Source organism: Eubalaena glacialis, chromosome 10 (assembly GCF_028564815.1).
Source record: "Eubalaena glacialis isolate mEubGla1 chromosome 10, mEubGla1.1.hap2.+ XY, whole genome shotgun sequence".
Taxonomy (NCBI): Eukaryota; Metazoa; Chordata; class Mammalia; order Artiodactyla; family Balaenidae; genus Eubalaena; species Eubalaena glacialis.
The window spans coordinates 55507952-55532543 of NC_083725.1; the positions used below are offsets into that span (position 1 = coordinate 55507952).

At 37.1% G+C, this 24592-nt stretch overlaps 1 protein-coding gene across 1 annotated transcript in view; it reads left to right on the plus strand.

Annotated features, from left to right (window-relative positions):
- The window catches only part of CTSC (cathepsin C), a 40449-nt gene that overhangs the window by 8855 nt on the left and 7002 nt on the right, over nt 1–24592 (plus strand). The window contains exons 3-6 of the mRNA XM_061204047.1: nt 11153–11319; nt 14361–14516; nt 16742–16857; nt 23725–23856. Coding sequence (XP_061060030.1) covers nt 11153–11319; nt 14361–14516; nt 16742–16857; nt 23725–23856 — 571 coding nt within the window. The remainder of the gene's footprint in view (nt 1–11152; nt 11320–14360; nt 14517–16741; nt 16858–23724; nt 23857–24592) is intronic.

Genomic DNA, 24592 nt, shown 5'->3' on the forward strand with positions numbered 1-24592 from the left:
TGTTCTAGGCAGCCACTAATAACACATCAAAGTGAAACTTAGAGCTGAAACCAATAAGCTCTTTCTTCTGAATTTATTTCTGGTAGTTGAATAAGTGTAGACTGCATTAAATAGTTTCCTTTCAGAACTTCTCAAAATCTTTAATATACTGTATGGTGGTAGCTGAGGAGGGAGGTATATAATAGGAAGGTTTTCTAAAATAAGTTTACCATTATTTCCTCACAAAAATTTAAGGTATTCTCAGAATGCAGTTTACAAAATTCTGTCTTAAAACTTTCATTCTTTCTCCTTATTAGGGAGATGCTTCTACCAGCAGAAAAGATTGACCCTAGTATTTGCTCTGTAAATGGGATAAATAGCCTTGTACCTAGAAATATTGATCAAAGTAGCATTAAGCCTACGTTTAGAATTTGTAAGGTATACATGTTATTATGTCTCGGTTGCTAGATTAGCCTCTTTATTAACTACATTTCAAAACTATATTAGGCTTATTTGGTAGCATTTAATTTAAAATGCATCTGCATGTGCTTCTTGAGCATGTTGGCTGCATGCACGATATGTATTGCTTAAGCATTCAGCTTTTGAGAATGGCGGCTTTTTGTGAACGTCTTAAATAGCATTAAAAAATACCAGCATCTGAAATACTAAATACTAGTATTTTTTTTTTTCACTTAAAGAAATTAATATGTTTAAATTTTTAAGAGACAGTATGATCCTTGTTGGCTTGTAACTCTAGTTTTTGTTGTCTTTTAGTTATTAAATAGAGCATCTATTGAGGGCCTCTTTTAAAACCACAGCCAAAAACAGACTTTGGGGCTAAGAGGCAAGAGGCCGAGCAGCATACGGCAGTGGACCTACCTACCTCTAACAGCTAGCAGAGGCCTCTAGCAGCTACAGTCCCTTCTGGAGTCTTTATGTGCATGTAACATACAAAGGAGTCCTGGTAACCTACCTCCAAGGCAGCTGCCCTCCTGAACACTTCCTTGGAAAGCAGCAACTGCCATTTTGGAATGTGAACAACCAAAGACCAAGCAGGAAAAAGAAAAAAAATCTGGAAGTCTTAGGTGGCTTCACCATTCAGCCTTTGAATAAAAGGAACAATATGCAACACACATTTCTTTCTTATTTTCTCTTTTGAAAACTCTTCTGTTGAAATGATTTTTTCAGACTGCTTTTAGGACTTACTTGTTTTATTTTGTTAACAGTGCAAATTTTACTCACAGTTAAATGGACTTCCCAAGTGCCTTCTCTTTCTCTAATGACCTTGAGGAACCCCAACACCTATTATAAGAATAAAATTAGGCTTCAGCATATCTTGAGATGCACAGATGCATTATGGGTGGGAAGATGGTCCCAGGGGGACATGTTTGGGGGAGGAGGCTTTCTGAGATAAACCAAACCGCTGAAGGGTCTCATTTTATAGATCATAGATCTGCAGTACCCCTGTCCAGAAAGATGGTATGATTAATACATTTTTTTTGGGTGTTTTTTACAATTAGGTGCCAGCCTTGTGCTAAGAACTTGACATGCTTTACGTTACAAAAATCCCATGAAGTAGATATTACTAGCTTCAATTTTCAGATAGGGAGAATTAGTCTCATACAGTGCTTAAACTCACACAGCTTCTAACTGTAGAATGACATGGGCTATTTGTCAAGTTTGTTTCACAAAGAAGTATTGGTACTTGAAGTCACATTTGGGCAGGTTTTCTGGTGAATGCTAGTCTGTAAGCATCACAAATGTTAGTTCAGTGCACTGCATTGGCTCTTGTTGAAATTTTAGGAGAAGAATTGGCTTGAACCTTAGATTTCCTTACCAAATGAGGCTACTGACTTTCTTTCCTAAGCCCAGGTCCCTTATTCAAGACAAAAATTTACTTTCTCCGTCTCTTTTTGGTTCTCCAAATTGAAGGAGAGTTTTGTAAACTTCAAATTAAGTACACTTGCTAAGTTTACTTCTCTTAATTACACTCTTGTTCAAACTGATTGCTGTCTTTTAGGTCTTTCCTGCTAATTAACAATGGACTAGTTTCCTCCTCATTTGTTTAGAGCTGATTAAAAATCAGCCTTGGCAAACCAAAAATGTGGGGCTACACCTAATTCTTTTTGTCTGGGAGGACTTTTCTGCATCCCTTGAATTGCTTCTTGAGTGGAGGAGTCTTTCTCTAGATAGTAGGTTGTCATCATTATTTTATTGGTTCAGATAATTATTTATATCATTTGAGAGGCACTGGTCTGCTGTTCTGGGAAGGTTGTATCTTATAAAAACTAAATAAGAGTACATCCGACTGCCACCTGGATACTTTCTTCTATTCTGATAATTCTTTATCACTCAGGATCTTGATGCCACCTCTGTGAAATTCCCCACCTTTCTCCCTTACTGGGAGGAATGCCATTATTTTGGTTCCAATTATACTTTGCAGGTATCTCTGCCCTGGTAGTACTAACTCTGCTGTAAATGGAATGACTTGATAGCGTGTCATCTTCTTCCAGACTGAAGATCTGTGTATCTTCAGCACCTAATGCATGTAGAACTTTATCTTGGAACTGTAGTTTGGAAAATTATCCACATTTCTTTTGTCTTTTCAAAGACTTCAGAAGTAATGCCAGCTTACAAAGAATTAATTCTATAGGGTTCTAGAAGCCCAAATTAGGAACGGTGCTATGTTTATATTTTTGGTCCTCTGTTCTAAAAAAAATATTAGGTTACATACTTACAGGGTTCTGTAAGAGTTGTGTATTTTCAAACTGATTGTCCGGATGTAAATACTGACAAAGCAACCAGTGTGTATAAGAATATATTTAGCAAGGCATCTAAAATCACCCCTACTAAAGTGTTTTTTTTCCCCCAGTTTCTTTGAGTATCTTTGCATCTAAATGTTTGTTTTGATTATGGAAGAGAAAACTTGGGTACAAAATTGCAGGTGTTTGTGTTAGTAGGCCCCATAATAGATTACTGTTTAGCATTCTCTGTTAATAGCCTGTTTGTCCTTTCCTCTGGCCTTTAAACTCCTTGAGGGCAGTGATCAACGCTGTATTAATGACCATTTTATTCCTTATGTATAGTTCAATATGTGATAAATAATAGGCCTTCAATAAATATTTGTAAGAGAAAGAAAATTGAATAATATACCATTGTGTTGTTCTGTTGTTTTATTGTTGTGTTTCTGAAAGTATTTTTACCTTTGTGTCCTTAGAGGCTATAGTGGACCCTCAGGCCATAGTTGTTGAATGACTTTGTAGAAAACAGATGAGACTTTAACATTTTATTCTGCTTATATATTATATTTTAATTTTTGTGTGAGACTGTAGAGGCTAAGATAAACCTCAGAGTTAAAAATAGTAAAGTTCTAACTTTCAGAATTACTAAAAAGTAAATTAGCTGTCAGGGGAAATAGTGAGCTTTATCTGTGACTGCAGTGGTTCCCCAAAGCCTGGATAACCAAGGACTCAAACTAGCCTAGGGTGCTGTGGGTTGTATCCCCCCCCCCCCTTAAGAAGCACCAGCTAAAGGTGAGAGTCGATGAACTCTAAGATTTCTTCCAACCTTACAGTTTAAGAGATTATGAGCAAGTAAGTGAGGAATGAGCCAAGGGACTTTATCTACCTCGCTGGGTATCAACTTGCTGTTTTCTTAACTTGTTCTGGAACATATGTTTTGGTTTAAATGGAACATCTTTTCAGCCCTGGAAATAAATTTATGATCCTCCATTTTCATATGTAAATCTGATTGCCAGTTCCTTCAGTAAAATGCTGGAAGTTATTTGGTTGCAACCACTGCAGCAATTTCCTGGCAGTTTCACAATTCATTAAAATTCAACTTTTTAAATAAATGGTTAAGTCTGGTTAGTGGGCAGAAAATGAAAGCTAGTCCTTGAAACTGACAGGGAAGTTTGTTTCTGAGGTAAGATGTGACACTCTTGGTTGGGTTGGAAAAATATCAATTTAGGAAAATATGCCTTGTTCTCCTTTGTTGCCATCTAATGGCTTCATTCACACTCCAGACCTGACAGAGGATGGAAGCAGTTAATTTGCACTTATGTAGACATGTACAGTAAACAAACGGCAAAAAATTGAAAAAACACTCTTTGTTCTTCAGTATTGCTGGAATGTAATCTCTCTATATGTATGGTGTATCATCAAACTATTTAACTTCATGCAAGGTGTTCTTTTCTGAAATGGTGAATGATATTGATGGATTAGACCTAGATGTCCAAATTTTTAATAGGTATTCCACAGTATGTATACATACATTTAAAAAATTATATACATGCACTACTATACTAACATGTTTGCTATCGAACATGAAATAATATTAAATGATTAAATATTTGATTTATTTATTGTCACAAAAACATGTCCTGCCAAAATATATCTCATTATGATATTCTTTGGAAACAATGTAAAACTATGTTTCATTATCATGATTTTGTTGCCAAAAGCAATGTAAGGATTTCTGTTATCCCATCATTTTTATTACTGCCAATTTTCAACATTTGGAAACAATTTTCTAGTTAAAATGTTTCAAGTAAAGAATTTTAATTTTGACACATTTGTTAAAAGTATGAAAGTGTCACTGGTAGAGTTTAGAAGAATTACTGTTTGGTATTTAAATGATGTTAAATGATGTTTGGTGTTAAATGATGACAATTTAAAGGGCAAATTTTAAAACGGAGACATTTGCTTTATTGATAAAACAGATTAAAAAGTGAATACCGCAACGATGGAACCATTTCAAAACATGTTTTCAAAAACTCATACCAGGAATAGGGCAAATGTAAGCTTTGTTATTTTCTTATGTTTTCTTATATTTACATCATTAGTATTTACAAATCCTGGTTTCTTTGCAAGTATTATTTTAAGCCACTTGTTCATTTTGTGCGAGTTAGATTAATTACATCAGATGTACATAAGTGAGTTTAAGCAGGCACATGTAAAAGGGAATGTGCTGTGTCCTAACCATCTTTAGGCAGCATACTGCATCTAACAGGTGAACATCTGACATTGGAACTGAGTGGGGTTATCAGTGTTGCTTTGTATATTAAATAATAGTGGAGGTTGGTTTTCAATTTTATTTTTATGTTACAAATAGAAATAGAAATTATAAGATTTTTCCTTCTAATATTTTAATGGATTGTCTTCTCATTTTGGAAAATCACTGGTTGACAGGATAAAACCCGTATCAACTGCTCAGTTGACAGTTTGGGCTAGACTATAAGTTCTTTGACAGCATGAGTAAAGTCTTAAATGGCTTTGTATCCCATGTGGTAACAGTTGGTAGTGTTTATATTGTTATTTGTTTAGTGTTCTATAACTTTTTAAACTCTTCAAACTTCAGTGTCATCCTTATCCTCGATAGGAATCCAGTGAAGTAGATATTCCCATTATCAGCTGAAGAAACTGAGGCTCCTTTGTTGTGACTTGCTCAAGGTTACGTAAATGATAAGTGGCAGAACAGGGATTTAAAGGGCAAAGTCCTTTTTTTACTAAAGTGCATTTTTCTCATAGCTAGTGCATTACATAAAGGAAGTATTCAAATATTTGCTAAGTATAATCAGGAAACCAGTGGAACAAAAGGTATAAGTGGTTTTTTCCCCCCTTAGTGTCAAAAAGCAGTTGAGAAAGAGATCCAGGATAAATAACTTAAGTTCTAAAATATCCCAACCTTTTCTTTTTCAATTGGTTAACATTAGTAGGTAATTGGATGGAATTGGAGAATTGATACAGTGAATGGGAAGTTGAAGAAAGGTGGTTTCAAGAATGTTTGGCAACCCAATGGTAATCTTGAAGAAGCAAATGGAGAGTTACTGAATCCTAGTAGTTTTCTAAACTCAAGTGCTAGGGTTTGGAATTTCTTCAAATTTTATGCAATTATCTATTTGTTGCAATAGAAATTGGCATAAATGAATAGAAACTTAAATTATGCCATCTGTGCAAGGCAGTATTCAGAGACTGATGTTTATATAAATAAAATAAATGAAAACCCTTAGAAAAAAAATTAAGCTACATTTCAAGCTGGATAGTGTGGCTGAAACTTCAACTTCTTAATTGGTAATAATGTCAGAAATCACAAAAGATGCATTTTACCATAGCAGAAAAAATGACAAACATTGAGAACATTCAAATCAAGAAAATAACGGGGGCACAGTGTGTGGTCCTCTCAAATTAAGGTACTGAGTACTTGGCATCTGGGGGGGTTAAATATCTCTTTTCTACTAAGTTGTAGCTGTCCTGCACAGTGGTATCACAGTCCTGTCCTACCTTTCATAAGGTAATTTCAGGTTCTAAAAGAAGACCAAATTGTTTTAGACTGGGAAAACTACAGAATAAAATAAAATAAAAATTTTAAATGGAAAATAATTCCATCAATTTAATGTATAAGAAGTGGTACATAAATGGATAGCATCTCTTAGTAATTTGCTTAAGTAAAAACAGTTGTAGTGTTTTAGGATTATTTAGGGTTACTTAGAATGTATAAATATTCTATGTAAGTAAGGAGTATGTCTAAATTATTTACCTGGCTTTGTGAATAATAAATAAGAAATCCACAGATGTAAGGACTGTGTAGTTAGGAAGCTTGAAGGGATATTTTGGAACTTTCAGGTCAACTTAAATTTACAAGTAGGGAAGCTGAGGTTTGGGGAGGAAAACTGACATTTCTGAAGTAATACCAGAAGTCAGAACCTGGGTCTCTGTGACTCACTTCTTTTAATTATAAATTTCTTTTAATTATAAAAGTGTCACACTTCTTTTAATTATAAATTTTTCTAAGTTTCTTGTGTTATTGTTTAAATAGGACTTGGCATTTGTTGTTCTTTCTATTATTCATTTATTTATTCACTCATTCAGTAACTAATTGCTTTCTAGTGCCAGTGTCCTAGTTAATGAATAAACAAAAAATCCTCTTTCAGTGGTTATGTGGAAAGAACAACCCTCACAGGCTGTTATGAAAATTAAATGGGTTAGTATATATAAAATACAACCTATGAGGTTGAGTCTGTTATCATCATCCTGATTTTATAGATGAGGACATTGAAAGTACAGAGAGGGTAAGTAACTTGTTCAGGATCACACAGCCAGTAAGTGGCAGAGCTGGATCCAGTCCAGGTAGTCGAGCCTGCAGACCACATCCTTTACCTCTGCCCTGTATCAAAAACCCTTGACAGAAAGGGTAAAAAGACTGGACTAGCCAGGATAACATAGACACCTGAATAGTGGGAAATCACCATTAGGGCTACTGGAGAATTTAGGTGACCCCTAAAAAGGGTCTTGGGCAACAATTTGGATCTGACTCATGAGAGCCAATTAATTTCCAGCTTTTTTTTTTAAAGGAAATAATGAATAAAGCAATGATTCTTGTAACCTTTAAACTCATATTTTAATTCTCTCTTCTCTAACTTTGCAAAGTCACTTTTTTTTTTCCCATGAAAAACATAATGCTTATTATCCCAAAAGATCATTGTGAGGCTCACATGATATAGATGAAAACCCTTTGCAAATTGCTTAAGCCTTTCCTGCATGGTTTCTAGGTATCTCCTCTCCATGTTTTTGGCAATTGACCTGTATGTTTATTTCTCTAGCACTTTGTGAGAAGACAAAGTGTATGAAGAAATGTTGCATGGTATTTGGGAAGAATGCTTGGTTATAAATTCTAGTTCAACCATCTCTTTTAGATCTCTTTTTTTGTCCCCCGAGACTGTATTATCTTTATGTTCTCTTGAACCTCTAAGATTTCTGAGTAATCTGTAAAATGTTTATAAAGTATGATGTGATAGGTAAATGTTAAGGTCCTGTAGTTCCGTAATATTGATGGTGAAGGGTATAGAGTTGTTGAACAAATATGAATGGTAAGGATCTTTAGCACAATTGGTCATGCTTCAGTGATATTTTTCCCCCTTCAATAAAAATAACAAATCAGCCTTTCCCTCACAGGGGAAGTTCATTTGGCGTTAGCCATCATGCTTATAAGTTGTGCCAACTAGGTGAACAAAAACCACACTGATGAGAAACATGGGGCCCATTTCTTCTAACTTGAATGCCCCTGACTCTTTTGGTACATTGGGAAAGTCATTTCATCTGTGATCTAAATTTTCTGCTTAGGTGGGGAAATTTCCCAGGCTTTTTCAAGCATGGTTAACTTGCTGGACCACATGATTTGGGTTCAAATAAATAACCACATTATTTACATGTTTGTTTATTTCATTGAATTCCCAGCGTCTTAAGCTCTGGGGCTGCATCAATACATATGTGCATGTGTGCCTAGCACCTAGCACCTAGCATGATGCCTGGGAAATATGTGACCAATAAGCATTTGATAAATAAGTGAAAGAACTTAGCAAAATACAAAATAGGTTATATAAATTATGGTTTTTTCCAGGAAGTAATCATAATCCTAGACAGGTCAGAGTTAGTTTCTAGCAACATCTGGACCATCCTTCGTAGGTGTCCTCTTCTAGGGCTTTGTAGGCTATGTTTCTTATCCTTAGGAAATTGGAATATTTTTTAAAGGGATGAATTTCATGAAATGTATATAACTATCTTCATTTTGTAAATAACCAAGAAAATCCGACCCAAAGACCATTTTCACCTTTCATTTTTTAAAAATCATATTTCATAAAAATTTTACTTATTTGCACTCCACTTAAGTACTATTTTGTAGTTTTTTCCCTCTTAATACATCATAGGTTGTTTTTCTTTCTTTCTTTCTTTTTTTGGCTGCACCGCACAGCTTGTGGGATTTTAGTTCCCCAAACAGGGATCGAACCTGGGCCCTTGGCTGTGAGAGCGTGGAGTCCTAACCACTGGACCACCAGGGAATTCCCAGGTTTTCTTTTTTTTTTATTGTTCTATGCAGAGAGGTCAGCAAACTTTTTCTTAACAAGGTCAGATAGTAAATGTTTTACGCTTTGTGAGCCTTATGGTCTCTGTGGGAGCTCCTCAGTCCTGCTGCTGTAGCACCAAAGCAGCCAGAGATAAGATATTCAATACTATAAACAAGTGGGTCTGGCTGTGTTCCAATAACACTGTATTTATAAAAGCAAGCAGCCTTCCCTAGCCTCTTCTACTGTAATGAACATCTTCCTGTGTTTAGCCTTTTTTTTTTCATTTATGTGTATTTGACAATTTCTACAAGGTAGCTCTGAAAAACTCTTAAAGCCTTGTCAGACTGCTTTCTAATACAGCACTGGTCGGGGGGAGCAGTGGCCTACCCCCGGCTGGCCTGTCTGCATCATACGAAGTTGCCAATATCGAACAGTTTTTGATCTATAAAAATAGTAGTTACAGATAGTTCAGCATAATAAATATAAACTTTATTAACCTTTTCACGCAACATACCCTCCAGTGTTGCAGCCTGGTCATGTCCTAGGCCTTTATTTCAGTGTTCCTGTATCCTGAGTTGGGGCTTTCGCAGGGAAATGAGGAGTGGTGAGCCAAACTCATGCTAGTGGAGATATTCTTAGCCAGAGGTCGGGAGACTGGCTTCACAGTGTTATGAACCACCAAGGAAGAAGCAAAATGTACATATGAATAGCCCAAAGTAACTTATCTTGTGTAGCTTAGTGGCAGTGAATCCCAGGATTCAGACCTACCTGTTTTGAATTCTAAGGCCATACATTTTTAACTCTATGCCTCAATGTGATTTGAATTCAGAGTCAGATGCAGTAAGGTAGTTTTACCTTTAAGTGTAGTTTAGCCTACACATTCCTTTAAACTTGGGGTTTGCAAACTATAAGTCTGTTTTTGTAAATGAAGTTTTATTGGAACACAATGTAGTTCATTCACTTATGCATTTCCTGTGTACCTTTCACACTGCAGTGGTAGAGTTGAGTGGTGATGACAGAGGACTGATAACCTGCATTTACTGTTCGGCCCTTAAAAAGAAGTTTGCCACCCCCTCAGCATAGGTAAAGTAGCATCCATTATATTAGATTAAGTCCACAAACTACATCCTGAGGGCCAAAACCAACCATGTACTTTTGTAAAGAAAAGCATTGAAACACAGCTGCTTGCCGTGCTGATTCGTTTGTGTTGCCTTTGACTGCTTTTGTGCTTCTGTTCCGTTAAATTAAGTCAATGCCTGAAATTGTCTGTATCCAAGTCCCTTCATAAAGAAATTTAGCGTGCATTGTTTTCCTTTCTTCCTCCCATGCTCTCGGCTCTCATTCTGGGTTATATATCCCTCCTCCATGAGGACATGTTATAACATGAGGGTTTTTAGGCTCTGGAGCCAAAGCATCTGAGTTCCAGATCCTAGATCTATCACTATATACAGTTGACCCTTGAACAACATGGGTTTGAACTACGCGGGTCCACTTATATGCAGATTTTTTTCCCATAAATACGTACTTCAGTACTACATGAGCCGAGGCTGGTTGATTCCTTGGAAGCAGGGCCCAGGATAGGAATGGCTGACTATAAAGTAATATGTGGATTTTCGACTGTGGAGAGTCGGTGCCCCTGCGTTGTTCAAGGGTCAACTGCAGTTATTTTTCAGTGTTAACATCGACAGAAGACAACGGGCCATATTAGTGAAATAAAGTGGACAGAATATTTAATAATCAGGTTACTTTAACTCCCTCATGATTAGAATATGCTAATAAATTGGGAGGTTAACAGAAGAAAAAATTTTCACCATATGTTCTTGTATTTTGCTGGAATATATCTTCTCTGAGTGGAAAAGTATAGTCTGACAAACTGAGCAGAATTTTGTTTCTGTCACTTCACAGCTCTGTTACCTTAGGTAGGGGCTACTTATCCTCTCTGAGCTGAACCTCCACTTACTCACTGGTAAAATGGGAATATTGGTGCCTGTCTCCTCATAGGCTTAATGAGGTAACTTTTGTAAAATGCCTGGAATGGGGCAGATGCTCTAGAAATGTTAGTTTCTTTCCCTGCCTTTCGTTCCCCAGAAGTGTTTGTTGTGTAAATTTTGCTTGGTAATCAGTGATGCTAATCATAGAAAAGTTTATTTCTCTTCCTTTTCTAGAATAGTTCGCAAACTGAAACCTCTCAGTTTTTGTTTTGGTTGGCAGTGGCTGGTGCCTAAGATGAAACGAAAAAGGGGCATCTTTACTGTGAATGGGAGACAAGGAAACAGACCTGAGAGAGGAGCACAGATTCACTTGGCTTTTCCTTTTCTTATTTGATTGCAGTATAAAGAAGAGGGCGGCAAGGTAACTAGTTACTGCCATGAAACCATGACTGGCTGGGTGCATGATGTGCTGGGCAGGAACTGGGCTTGTTTCACGGGAAAGAAGGAGGGAAATACCTTTGAGAATGTGAACGTGAACACAGCACACCTTGAGAATCTCCAGGAAAAGTGAGTTGTCGTAAATGAAAGATACATTTAGTTTTTTATAATATGTATAAGTATGTGTCTATATTAATTCTTGGAAAATTTAATTTGATTATATAAAATTTACTTGACTTAGAAACATAAGCCATGTTATGTACAACTTTCCTGGAAAAATACGTTGACTGATATAACAGAGAAGAAAGTAGTTTTTCAAAGTACTTCAAAAGTAATGGACCAATGATAGCTTTAAAGAATATTTATATAAAGGGCCACAGAATTGCAATGACTTTTACAGAAAAGTCATTTTATTATTGTCATGTAGTAATATGTTGCATAATACTTGTAGATACGGATGTTTATGTTGCAACAAATATAGGTGATGCTAATTGAACATAAGTTTTAAACAAGGAAATAAATAACTGAAATTAAAGTTCTTAGTATTTATGTAGTATATTAGTTTCCTGGGGCTGCCATAACAGAGTACCACAGACTGAATGGTTTAAGCAACAGAAACTTATTTTCTCACAATTCTGGAGGCTATAAGTCCAAGATAAGGTGTCAGGAGGTTTAGTTTCTTCTGAGGCCTCTGTCCCTGGCTTGCAGATGGCTGCTCACTGTTGTCCTACATGGTCATCCTGTCTGTGTCCTAATCTCCATTTCTTAAAAGTACACCAGTCATATTGGATTAGGGCCCACCCATATGACCTCATTTAACCTTAATGTCCTCTTTAAAGGCCCTGTCTCTGAATACAGTCACATTCTGATGTACTGGAGGTTGGAACTTGAACACATGAATTTCAGGAGGACACAATTCAGTGTATAACTTTCGGTTAAAGTTTTTGTTGAGTTAGGTCCAGTTTAAGTAACTATGAACCACCCAAGAGATTTCAGACTTTTATTAGTTTGGAAGGAAAAGATAAATATTAGCAGTAGCAAATTTTCTGTTTTGTTTGGTTGTGAAATCCACTGAAAGTGTACATGAACAAATCATCCAAAGCCAGACCACACTGGCAGTGAATGACTCTGCAGCAGAGAAGGTGGGGGGACATGAGTTCAAAGAGGACAAATTGCACTTGTCTGGGGAAGTACTCCCCAAGATTTAGACTAATTCATCCCCTCCATTTTGAACTTAGCTTTTAAATTGCTTTGTTTGGAATGATCCTTGAGCAACACATTTCCTATGAAGCTGTTCACTTTTCACCCTACCACTTAGGATACACTGTGTACTATGTACTTTTCTGACATTTCAAACATTGCCTCATTTAGTGAAGAAGCTACTAACCGGAGTGCTCAGAATCTATGTTGCCTCACTTGTAAAGTAAGCATTTAGGACTAAATTACCATCAAGGTCTCCTTCAGCTCTTAATGATCTGATTTCAAGATAGACATTTACAATTTAAAATATATTCCTGTGTCTTAAGAAACAACAACTGTAACTGGCTTTTGTTGTGTGTTAGTGTTGTCAGAAATAGAATACAGGCAGTTTTATAATCTATTTAATAAAGGTACCTCTCTGGTTTCACATTTTGCAACAAATGGGAAAGGATTTTGATAAAAACATTAAAACATAATCAGTGTGGTTGCACATTTTTCTTATTATTTTCAGTGCTCCCAGGTTTTTTGACTATATCAAAATACTCTCTCTGTGAACATCTAAATTAAAAGAGAAAGAAAAGTTCAAAATATGCCTAACATGTTACTCAGGTTAGGTGTATCTTGCTTTGCATAATTGAATGTTAATGAAAGTCTTGGATAGTGAGTCACACTTAAGTTACAGAATGTTATTTATTTATTTATTTACTTACTTATGGCTGCGTTGGGTCTTTGTTGCTGCGCGCGGGCTTTCTCTAGCTGCGGCGAGCAGGGGCTACTCTTCATTGCGGTGTGTGGGCTTCCCATTGCGGTGGCTTCTCTTGTTGCGGAGCACGGGCTCTAGGCGCATGGGCTTCAGTAGTTGTGGTTCACGGGCTCTAGAGCGCAGGCTCAGTAGTTGTGGCTTACGGGCTTAGCTGCTCCACGGCCAGAATCTTTTTTAGTAGAAATAACATGGTGAATTCTGTAATTCCTAGCACCTGGCACATACGTGAGATACATGTTTAAGTTAAGTGAATAATCAACTCCCTCAGTTTTTTTGCTTTGTAAACATGCTCTTTGTGTGTTAGACTTGTTTACATCTGTATCCAAGCATTTGGCATCAGGTAAACCAGTGCCTTTCAGATTTTAATGTTGCTGTGAATCATCTGGGGATCTTGTTAAAAATGTAGATTCTGATTCAGGTGGCCTGGGTTGTATACTTAGAGTCTGCGTTTCTAGCAAGCTTCCAGGTGCTTCTGCTGGTACTGGCTCAAGAACCAAATTTGAGTAACAAGGATATAAACCAAATGTCCCTATGGAACCGTTTTTTTTCCATCATGTGGTTATAACGCTTGCCATGCTATATATATATTGTATACAATTTTGCTGTCCTCCCCCCCTGCCTTTTTTTTTATTATTACAAAGTTTAAAAGGTACACGGTAGAAATTGTAGTGGGTGGGGGAAAGATGATGATCCTATGTCACCACTCAGAGATAACCACGGTTGTATGTACTTATGGTATAAATATAAATGTACACTTTCACAAAAATTGGTTAATTCTGTGTAAGCCTCTTTGATATTCTGCCTTTTTGTTTAATATAGTGTGAAGTCTTCCATATCACTAAATAATCTTCCAGACATTTTTACTGAATAAACTGTATAGCAAATGAAGTACCATTATTTATTTAATCCATCCCTTATCTTAGAATATTTATGTTTATAATCTATCACTAGTATAAAAATGTTTCACTGAACATCCTTATACATACATCTTAGTTCACTTGAACTTTTATTTTCATAGGACACATTCCAATTCTAGGCTATTGATACAGATATAGATGTAGAGATATAGAGATTGACATATCCAGTTGCCTTCCTGAAAGATTATACCACTTTCCACTCAGGCCCACAGTATAAGAGTGCCTATTTTAACGGGATCTATTTACATCAGTAAAGAGTGTATCTGAAGCTGTCTTACTTTTGCTGGCAGGTATTCTAATAGGCTCTACAAATATAACCACAACTTTGTGAACGCTATCAATGCCATTCAGAAGTCTTGGACTGCGACCGCATACATGGAATATGAGACTCTTACCCTGAAAGAGATGATTAGGAGAGGTGGTGGCCACAGCCGGAGGATTCCAAGGTAATAAAGCACATCTCTTTATCACTAATAAAGATATGTGTATCAATTGATATCCTCCTCCCTGGGCTGTTCATCATTTTATTGGTCATCCTAACTTAGACTTTTTATGTTATCTTTCCTTTGACCATCTCCCTTTCCTATTCATACATACTCGGATGTTCTCCAAGCCCTATTTATGGGTTTTGCTTTCACAGCATCTGCCCTTTCCTTTACTGTCTTTCCATTTTCTACACTTTGGCTTAGGGCTTTGTCATCTCTATCCTGTATGATGGGTCAGCTTCCTGCCTTCTCTCTCTTTGGTTTCTACCCCTCCCTGTCCCCATTCTTAGCCATTCTATGAAATACTGCCTGTTACATCTTCTTATACCCAGCTATGATTGGGTTACTACCTATTGTCTAATGAATAAATTTAGCCTGGTAATCAAAGCCACCTAAATTTGCCCATAACTGTATTGACTACCTTGACCTGCTTTCAAATAATATGACAGAAAATTACTGAAAACTTTCATCTACCTCCATTCATGACACTCCCTTTGCCTCATATACCCCTGAACTTACCTATAGAAACTGTCAAATTTGCCACCTGTAAAAATCTCAAAATCCTTTCTCTGTTTTTAGGTCCAGCAAAAAAGATTCCATATTTATCAATATACCTCTGCTACCTTCAGCCAGAAGTGGCATTTCCCATCTTTAGTTTATATACCCCATGGTGTATTTCTTATGGAAAATTATATCATTCTTTGAATTTATATAGTCAGGAATTTGGTAGATTTATTCCCTCAAAACTATAGCTGGATTTAGCAGACGATGTAGTCTCTCTCACAGTTCTACCCATATCTAAAAAGAATCGTATACAGTGCTTCTTAAAGTGTATTCTGAGGAATGACTAGTCTATGAGATGCTCTGGTTAGTCGAAATTGGGAATGGGAGCATATCGTATTCCTTCTCAGATTCACTAAAGTGAAAGAGCCATCCTGTATCTGTGTGAGACAAGAAGTTGAGACCTGTTCAGTAACAAGCCAAAGGAGCACCTGGAGGAGGTGGGGTCAGCATTGGCGCCTAGGGAGACTGGGACTCCTGTCTGGAAGATTGAGCCTCAGACCCAACTGCTTTGCCATGTGTCAGGCACCATGTTTCTGAAGAACTCTTGTAGAAAAACGTATTGTTTATGGACATCTGAGTCCAGAGCTTTCTCCAGATTCTTAAAAGAATCTGGACCCAAATGATTGAGAGCCAATAATGTATAGTGTGCCTGTGACGTTTGTAATTCTCACTTCTCCATCTCCCTAATTTCTCTTTCACTGTCTTCATTTTCACACCATTGAGCTTTGTTGTCACATTGCTTTTGTTTTATCTGTGTGTGCATTGATGGGTAAACACTCTGCCTTATAGGATGTTAGGAAGAAGGAAGTTAACAATTGCCTGTTTTGTGCCAGATAGTCACCTAAATGTATCAGCAGCATATTTAGTCTTAATGACATGGATGATGATGATGGTGGTGGTGATCATCATAATAGCTTAATAATTTAGTTAGGACTTATCAGAGACAAGGCCATGTTTTAAGCACTTGTTAATCATTATTACATTGAATTTTCATAACAATCCTTTGCGGTAGGCATGATTATACCTATCTTAATAGGAGGTGATCATAGTTTTGTGATGTTAAGGTCTTTGACGAATGTTACACAGCTAGTAAGTGGTAAAGCCATTTGTGGCCATCTTTGTGTCTTACTTTCATCTGTTTATGGAGCTAGTCTGCCTGCTTCTACTTAGATATTTTATTTCTGTGCCTTCACTTCTTTTACAGCTACCATCGCCACCATCTCCAGAGTCAAACATCAGTAATTCCTCTATTTTCTCTCAATCCTTTGTAGGCCATCTTCAATTTCTCACATCTGCTTTCTTGGTCAAAATCTATTAAAAGTAAGAGAATGCAGCTATTTAGGCATACTAAAATTAGCAATGGCAATATACAAAACCAATATTATTTCACTGGGGAAAATTACTAGATCCTGAAAAAGAAATGGGTAATTTATACAACTTAGTTGTATAATTGACACATTGTATAATAGACACATTTTTGTATAATAGACACATTGAAACACTGATAGACAAGTGCTCTTTGGATCTGAATCTACATTCTAGCCAGCCAGGTGGTTGAAATCATGGAATCATCCTCAAAGGAAAGAATATATATTGACATCAAATGTCTATTTCCATCCTAGGCCCAAACCTGCACCAATAACTGCTGAAATACAGAAAAAGATTTTGCATTTGCCAGCATCCTGGGACTGGAGAAATGTTCATGGTACCAATTTTGTTACTCCTGTTCGAAACCAAGGTAAAAAAAAAAAGTCCGATTTTTTTTTTTCATTAATTCATTCTGAAATATTTATTGAACATTTACTATGTGCCAGGCTCTCAGATTTTGGGGATACAGAGGTGAATAGGTATGATCCACTTTAGTAAAGAAATGGAAAATATATAACTAATGAATACTCACTTCTTTTTGTGTCCATGACAGACTTGGTAGTAGATAATCTCTCCAGTGGAGCTCAGCATTTCTTCAGTATCCTTCTCAGTATGTTCCAGGTAGCTAATGAAATTAGCGTGATACGTAAGCCAAACTCATTTGCCCTCCTAGTCACAGAGACTTGTGTAGAAACAAAGAATTGCATGCAGCCAAAATTGGTCTTCCTTGTCTTCCTTCTGCAAGTGGTTTGCTGGAATCCTTTTTTTTTTTTTTAAATTGAAGTATAATGGATTTACAATGTTGTATTAGTTTCAGGTGTACAGCAAAGTGATTCAGTTTATATATATATTCCTTTTCAGATTCTTTTCCATTATAGTTTATTAAAAGACATTGAATATAGTTCCCTGTGCTATACAGTAGGTCCTTGTTGTTTATCTATTTTATATATAGTAGTGTGTATCTGTTAATCCCAAACTCCTAATTTATCCCTCCCCTTTCCCCTTTGGTAACCACAAGTTTTTTTTCTATGTCTGTGAGTCTGTTTCTGTTTTGTAAATAAGTTCATTTGTATCATTTTTTAGATTCTACATGTAAGTGATATATGATATTTGTCTTTGATTTACTTTACTTAGTATGATAATCTCTAGGACCATCATGTTGCTGCAAATGGCAATATTTCATTCTTTTTTATGGCTGAGTAATATTCCATTGTGTATATATACCACATCTTCTTTATGCTGGAATCCTTCTTTACTACCTGTCTGCCCACTCTACCCCCTTTTCCTCCCCCATCATTTAGTCTTTAATTACTATAGGAGCCCAGAAAATGAATCCTTAAATTTTTTTCTAGTAAAGTAGATTTTTTGAGCTGTGTAAAGACCTTTCTGTTAACTTCACCCCAGGATAAGACATACAATGGTAAGTATTAACTCAGCTTCCTGAATGGTGGGCTGGGGCAGAGCCCAGGTTTACCAAAATTATCACTATAATTGCATTGTATCAGTTATTTTTGGAAATTGGATACAGGATGAGTAGATTTAATAACTTTTCCTCTAATAGCACTTGAGAGCAAATTATCTTATCCTAAATTTTAGCCAACAGTGATTGGAGAATCATTTATATAATACTCAGGTTTATTACTTCTAAGCTCATTTTGAAGATAATTACTGTACACATGACTGCTTTGTTACTATAAAATGGGTGTAGTATTTACTGTCTGGAAACATTCTGATTAGTGTCTCCTGAGAGAGGATTATAAATTTATAACACCCAAAGATGAATTGTCCTTCCCCTTTCCTAAAATTCAATGCTAATCAGCCTCTCCCACTTCTCAACATTCACCACCAACCCTTCAGTTCATCCTCACTGAATTCTTGCAAAGTGTTCTGAATATATGGAGCTTTGAGCAGGTCTTACAGCAGCAGTGTTCCTGTCCTTCATCTGACACCAGAGGTCTCATCTCTTTGTCTTTCCTTTGTACCAGTTATTCTGGGACTCTTTGTCTCTAGAGAAAGTGTGGGTCCTGAAATCCATCCCTACCTTTTCTGGAGATAGCTTCCTTGGAAAGGAGGGATTGGAAATGAGAGAAATTTGAAGGTAATTGAGAAATGAATGGAAAGTCGATTAAAGGTTTGACATTAAGAGAGGATTAAAATTTATTCTGTCATCAAACAGGTTTCCTATCCTTATTGGAGAGGATTAAGTAAATACTGCATGTCAAGTGTTGGTTATTGAGGGCTTGGCACATGGTTGTTTCCACTGTGTTGCAGTGTTTATAGAGTATTTAATATGTTAGGAATTTATTTTTGGCTGCCTTGGGTCTTTGCTGCTGCGCGTGGACTTTCTTTACTTGTGACGAGTGGGGGCTACTCTTCGTTGCAGTGTGCGGGCTTTTCATTGCAATGGCTTGTCTAGTTGTGAAGCACCGGCTCTAGGCACATGGGCTTCAGTAGTTGCAGCACGCAGGCTCAGTAGTTGCGGCACACAGGCCCTAGAGTGTGCGGGCTCAGTAGTTGTGGCACACGGGCTTAGTTGCTCTGCACGTGTGGGATTTTCCCAGACCAGGGATTGAAGCCGTATCCCCTGCTTCTTAACCACTGCGCCACCAGGGAAGTCCAGGAATTTTAATGGCTGAGGACATAAAGACCAATATGACATGGTCCTCCTCCTAGAAACTACAGTGTAGCAAGACCTGCAAGCAAAACATTAAAATACAATATGATAACTGCTTTAACAGGGCGTTTTTAAAATTCTTTAGGAAAAGGTTGAAAGAAATATTTAGTTCCATTCACTTCGCAAAATATATGATTGACTACTGATGAGATAATAATTCAGGGGAAGGAAATTAGACTTTCTAAAGCTAGATCCTTTGACAATGGTTTTCTTGTGACTTGGTAAAAGGTATTGTCATCTCTAATATTCCATATTCTTTGAGTGTTATAAATATGGTTTGTACAGACATGGGCAATTTAAAAACAGAGGGCTTTGACAGATTAATTGCTTTTAAATTGATCCCTCATCTGTAGTATCTTGTTAGGTGTCTGAGAAAATAATGTACTTAGTTGTTCCTCTTTTGATTTCTTTTTGGTTTTCTGTACTTTAGGTTGGGAAAAAATTATTTTCTGTTCCTACTAACTGGGCTACTTGGAAATTTCCACTAACTTAAATACACCAGTGTTCTATATAACCTAGAATTCAAAATTACCCACAGTTAAGGGAATTCACAACTTTTCTCTATTCGGAGAACAAATCAAGATTAATGAAAAAAAATATGGCGGGGGGAGCAAATTCTTACCTTTACACGTGTTAACATCTCTAAGCACTAGTCATGTAGCCAGGATTTACTTTGATGTGTGAGAGGGAAGAGAGCTAGGAAGTTGCAAGAGATGGACTTTCTTTGTTCTTCTCCCAGCTGTGCTGTCTTTATTTATTATTGTATCTTCAAGAGAGAAGGGGAATGTCTTTCAGGTCACATTAATTAGGAAATGCAGAGGGTTTTCCTAACTTTAAAATCTAGTTCATTTAAGTCTTGTTCTAACTACTGTTTATATTAAAGCTGGAAGGCAGGGGCCATTAAACTGCTCCACCCTATTCCTTTTACACACAAGATAAAAAGAACTGCCAAAAAGGTCAAGTGACTTGCCCAGAGTCACACAGCTGAGTGACAGGGTGGGAGGGATGGGAAAAAAAGAATCCTGGCTCCTTACTCCCAGTTCAGTGTTCTCTCCACTGTTAGAAGTTACAGCTGAATATAGTTAAACCATGAGACAATCACATATCTATTTGAGATTGTGGAAATTTGATTACTGTAGAGCTTTCTCTGGATCGGCTCCCCTTCTTCTTCTTTATTGCCCCGTAGTCTCCTTAAGAGAAAATGGTCCTTTTATTTATTTTTATTGTTTATTTATTTACTTATTTGTTTATTGAAGTATAGTTGATTTACAGAATCTAGACTCTGGCCCTGACTTTTGAAGAGGCATTAATTACCTTGGCAGCTGATGTTCTGGGAACACCAAGGGCTTGAGGAAGGTTATCTCCTTTCCTCATTCCTGTGACTTCTCTGTTAACAGAGCACATTCTGAGCCCTTGAATGTACATGTGGCCTGTCCCTCCCACAATGCTGGATGGTCAGATGATGAGGGTTTAATAGTTCATACCAAGAGAGATTGTTTCTGTGGCTGCCCTGGGCCAAGAATGCTAAATGGCCAAATGGGGGCCATTTCTAGGCTCTTGTGATGTTATTTATTGAAAGATCCTGATGTCTCAAGAAAGGAACACTGCCCTTGGCCATTTACTGTCACTCATCTAGTTCTTTGACATTCTGTCATTTGAAAGAGGAGTCCTAAGGACAGTATTATTTGGATGGTTTTGAAAACAAAATGTGCAAGTTAATTTCATTCTATTTAGTGACTAGAAGACAGGGAAAGGAAATTTGAAAATTCTTTAAAGTAGATACTGATCTATAAATGGAAAAAGACAGTCGTCTGCCTTAGGAGACATTTAGATGCTAGCACCTGCCACCCTTTAGTTTTGTGACTTTGGACAGGTCAGTGCTTCTTTTTGAATCTCAGTGTATGTATTATTGAGTAGGTTGTACACTAGATGAATCCCAAGGCCCCTTTCCAAATGTTTCTCTTCTAATCTTCATAATTTAGGTGATCTCTCAGTGGCAAAAGCAGTATGGATAAATCTGAGATGTTTATGGGGAGAATTTTGGGGACCATCAGAATGGTAGCAGTTACAGGGTGATAGGGCTCTAGTGTACTAAAAGTAAATATTAACTGTTTCCGTTGAAATAACCTTCTTTCCTGGATATAAATATGTATCCACTTGTTCATAATTTGACTCTTCTTTCTACAAAGAAGCACTGAGTTCCTTCATTGCATTAGGCATCAAGGTGAAGAAAACAGATTTCCTGTAAACACTCAAGGAAATTCACAATTTAGTTTGAGGAAAACGGTATTAAGTAATTCAAGTAGGCTTAAGAATGTTGGAGGCTGAGCATAGAGTATCCTGGCTTTCCTTTGTACTCAGGGAGGGACATGAATGAACAGTTACCTGGAGAAGAGAAAAACAGTGCCCCTCATATTTTTAATTCTTCTTAATACTTTTCAGAGGAAGACATTCACTAACTAAATTCAGACTTATTAAAGAGAACAAAGGCAGCATTCTCTTTATGTAGAATGAGTGTTTTGAATTGTAATATTGTCTGTTCGTTCGTCTTACTTTACGTGCACAAGGGAGTGCTTACATTCAAGTAATTTGGCAACTAATATATTAGTAACTTGAATAACATGTCAACTTGGTTTAATACCAGTGTCTTGGGTTTGGTGCAAGCATATCTCCATGTAGAATTTGTATCAGTGGCAGAGGTGAAAGAGGCTGTATCATAATAGGGATATTAGGTTCTGTTCATTTCTTTCTAGAATTGTAACAAGTGGAAATCCAAGTTTTGTTACATACATTCCATATTTTATTCTATGTATTTATTTATTTATTCTACTCACACATATTGAAGAAACAGATAAAAAATATTTTTATATAAATTACCTCATAATACAATATTTTTTCTTCTCTTGAAGCAGCAACTATATTCCTAGCATATGCTTCTTAAGTAAATTTATTTTGTCTTGCCAGAGCATCTACATATTAAATAAAGCTGTTTTCTTTTCCCTTCTCCCCTACCTCCATACAGCTACTTTTCAATTTATTTTCCATTTCACTACCTCCATCTGCTTTATATCTTTACTTTCTTATTGGCCACCTTAAATACCATAACCATCATTATAATTACTCTCTTACCGTCTTGGACTTTGTTGTATTTTGCCTCCTTGACCCTGGTTGAATCCAACTCTCTACTATAATACATACACACCTGAGCCATTATTAGGGTTAATTCCACCCAACAAGGGCTTTAGAAAATGCCTCTCTGGAGATATTTAAAAGCTTAGCTCATATGTGTCCCTCCATTATTTTCTCTCAACTTGATGGCTCAGAATGTTGCAAATGTAAATCATTTCTGCATTATTAAGAATACTGTCAGGGGCTTCCCTGGTGGCTCAGTGGTTGAGAATCTGCCTGCCAATGCAGGGGACACGGGTTCGAGCCCTGGTCTGGGAAGATCCCACATGCCGCGGAGCAGCTAGGCCCGTGAGCCACAACTACTGAGCCTGCGCGACTGGAGCCTGTGCTCCGCAAAAAGAGAGGCTGCGATAGTGAGAGGCCCGCGCACCGCGATGTAGAGTGGCCCCCGCTTGCCACAATTAGAGAAAGCCCTCACACAGAAACGAAGACCCAACACAGCCAAAAATAAATAAATAAATTAATTAATTAAATTAAAAAAAAAAAAGAATACTATCAAATGGAAGCAACCTAAGTGTCCATCGACAGATGAATGGATAAAGAAGATGTGGCATATATACAGTGGAATATTACTCAGCCATAAAAAGAAACGAAATTGAGTTATTTGTAGTGAGGTGGATGGACCTAGAGACTGTCACACAAAGTGAAGTAAGTCAGAAAGAGAAAAATAAATACTGTATGCTAACGCATATATATGGAATCTAAAAAAAAAAAAAGGTTCTGAAGAACCTAGGGGCAGGACAGGAATAAAGACGCAGATGTAGAGAATGGACTTGAGGACACAGGGAGGGGGAAGGGTAAGCTTGGACGAACTGAGAGAGTGGCATGGACATATATACACTACCAAATGTAAAATAGATAGCCGGTGGGAAGCAGCCGCATAGCACAGGGAGATCAGCTCGGTGCTTTGTGACCACCTAGAGGGGTGGGATAGGGAGGGTGGGAGGGAGACGCAAGAGGGAGGAGATATGGAGATATATGTATATGTATAGCTGATTCACTTTGTTATAAAGCAAAAATTAACACACCATTGTAAAGCAATTAAACACCAATAAAGATGTTAAAAAAAAAAAAAAAGAATACTGTCAAATGCTTTGCAGAAGTTAGGAGGTTTTTTTCTCCCAAAATATTTTCAAGGAAAGCCCCGTATAGTAATGTTTGCCTTTTGGTGAAAAAACTAAAATCTTAATGTTTGCCTGTAAGGTCAGTAGCATTCTTTGATTGAATCTTCTTTATTGTGCGGATCCTTATGAACAAAAACAGCAACACTCAATATAAATATATTAATGTATGTCATGCACTTAAGTTTTCTATGATTCTTTTAGAGTGCGTCAAAGGTCTCTTGGGTTATATAACTTTCTTTTCTATCACCAGGGTCTTGTGGAAGCTGCTACTCATTTGCTTCTATGGGGATGATGGAAGCAAGAATCCGTATACTAACCAACAATACCCAGACCCCAATCTTGAGTCCTCAGGAGGTTGTGTCTTGCAGCCAGTATGCTCAAGGTACGTGTTGTATTTCAGGCACTGTTTACCTGTGTGTAGTTTGCCATTGTTGGCAAAGCCATAAGGATGGGATAGTAGAGAGAGCACAATGTCTTCTGTCAGAAAACCTGGGTGCGATTCACAGAAAGATAGACAAGATGAAAAGGCAGAGGGCTATGTACCAGATGAAGGAACAAGATAAAACCCCAGAAAAACAACTAAATGAAGTGGAGATAGGCAAACTTCCAGAAAAAGAATTCAGAATAATACAGTGAAGATGATCCAGAACCTCAGAAAAAGAATGGAGGCAGAGATCGAGAAGATGCAAGAAATGTTTAACAAAGATCTAGAAGAATTAAAGAACAAACAAACAGAGATGAACAATACAATAACTGAAATGAAAAATACACAAGAAGGAATCAATAACAGAATAACTGAGGCAGAAGAATGGATAAGTGACCTAGAAGACAGAATGGTGGAATTCACTGCCACGGAACAAAATAAAGAAAAAAGAATGAAAAGAAATGAAGACAGCCTAAGAGACCTCTGGGACAACATTAAACACAACAACATTCGCATTATAGGGGTCCCAGAAGGAGAAGAGAGAGAGAAAGGACCAGAGAAAATATTTGAAGAGATTATAGTCGAAAACTTCCCTAACATGGGAAAGGAAACAGCCACGCAAGTCCAGGAAGCACAGAGAGCCCTATACAGGATAAACCCAAGGAGAAACACACTGAGACACATAGTAATCACA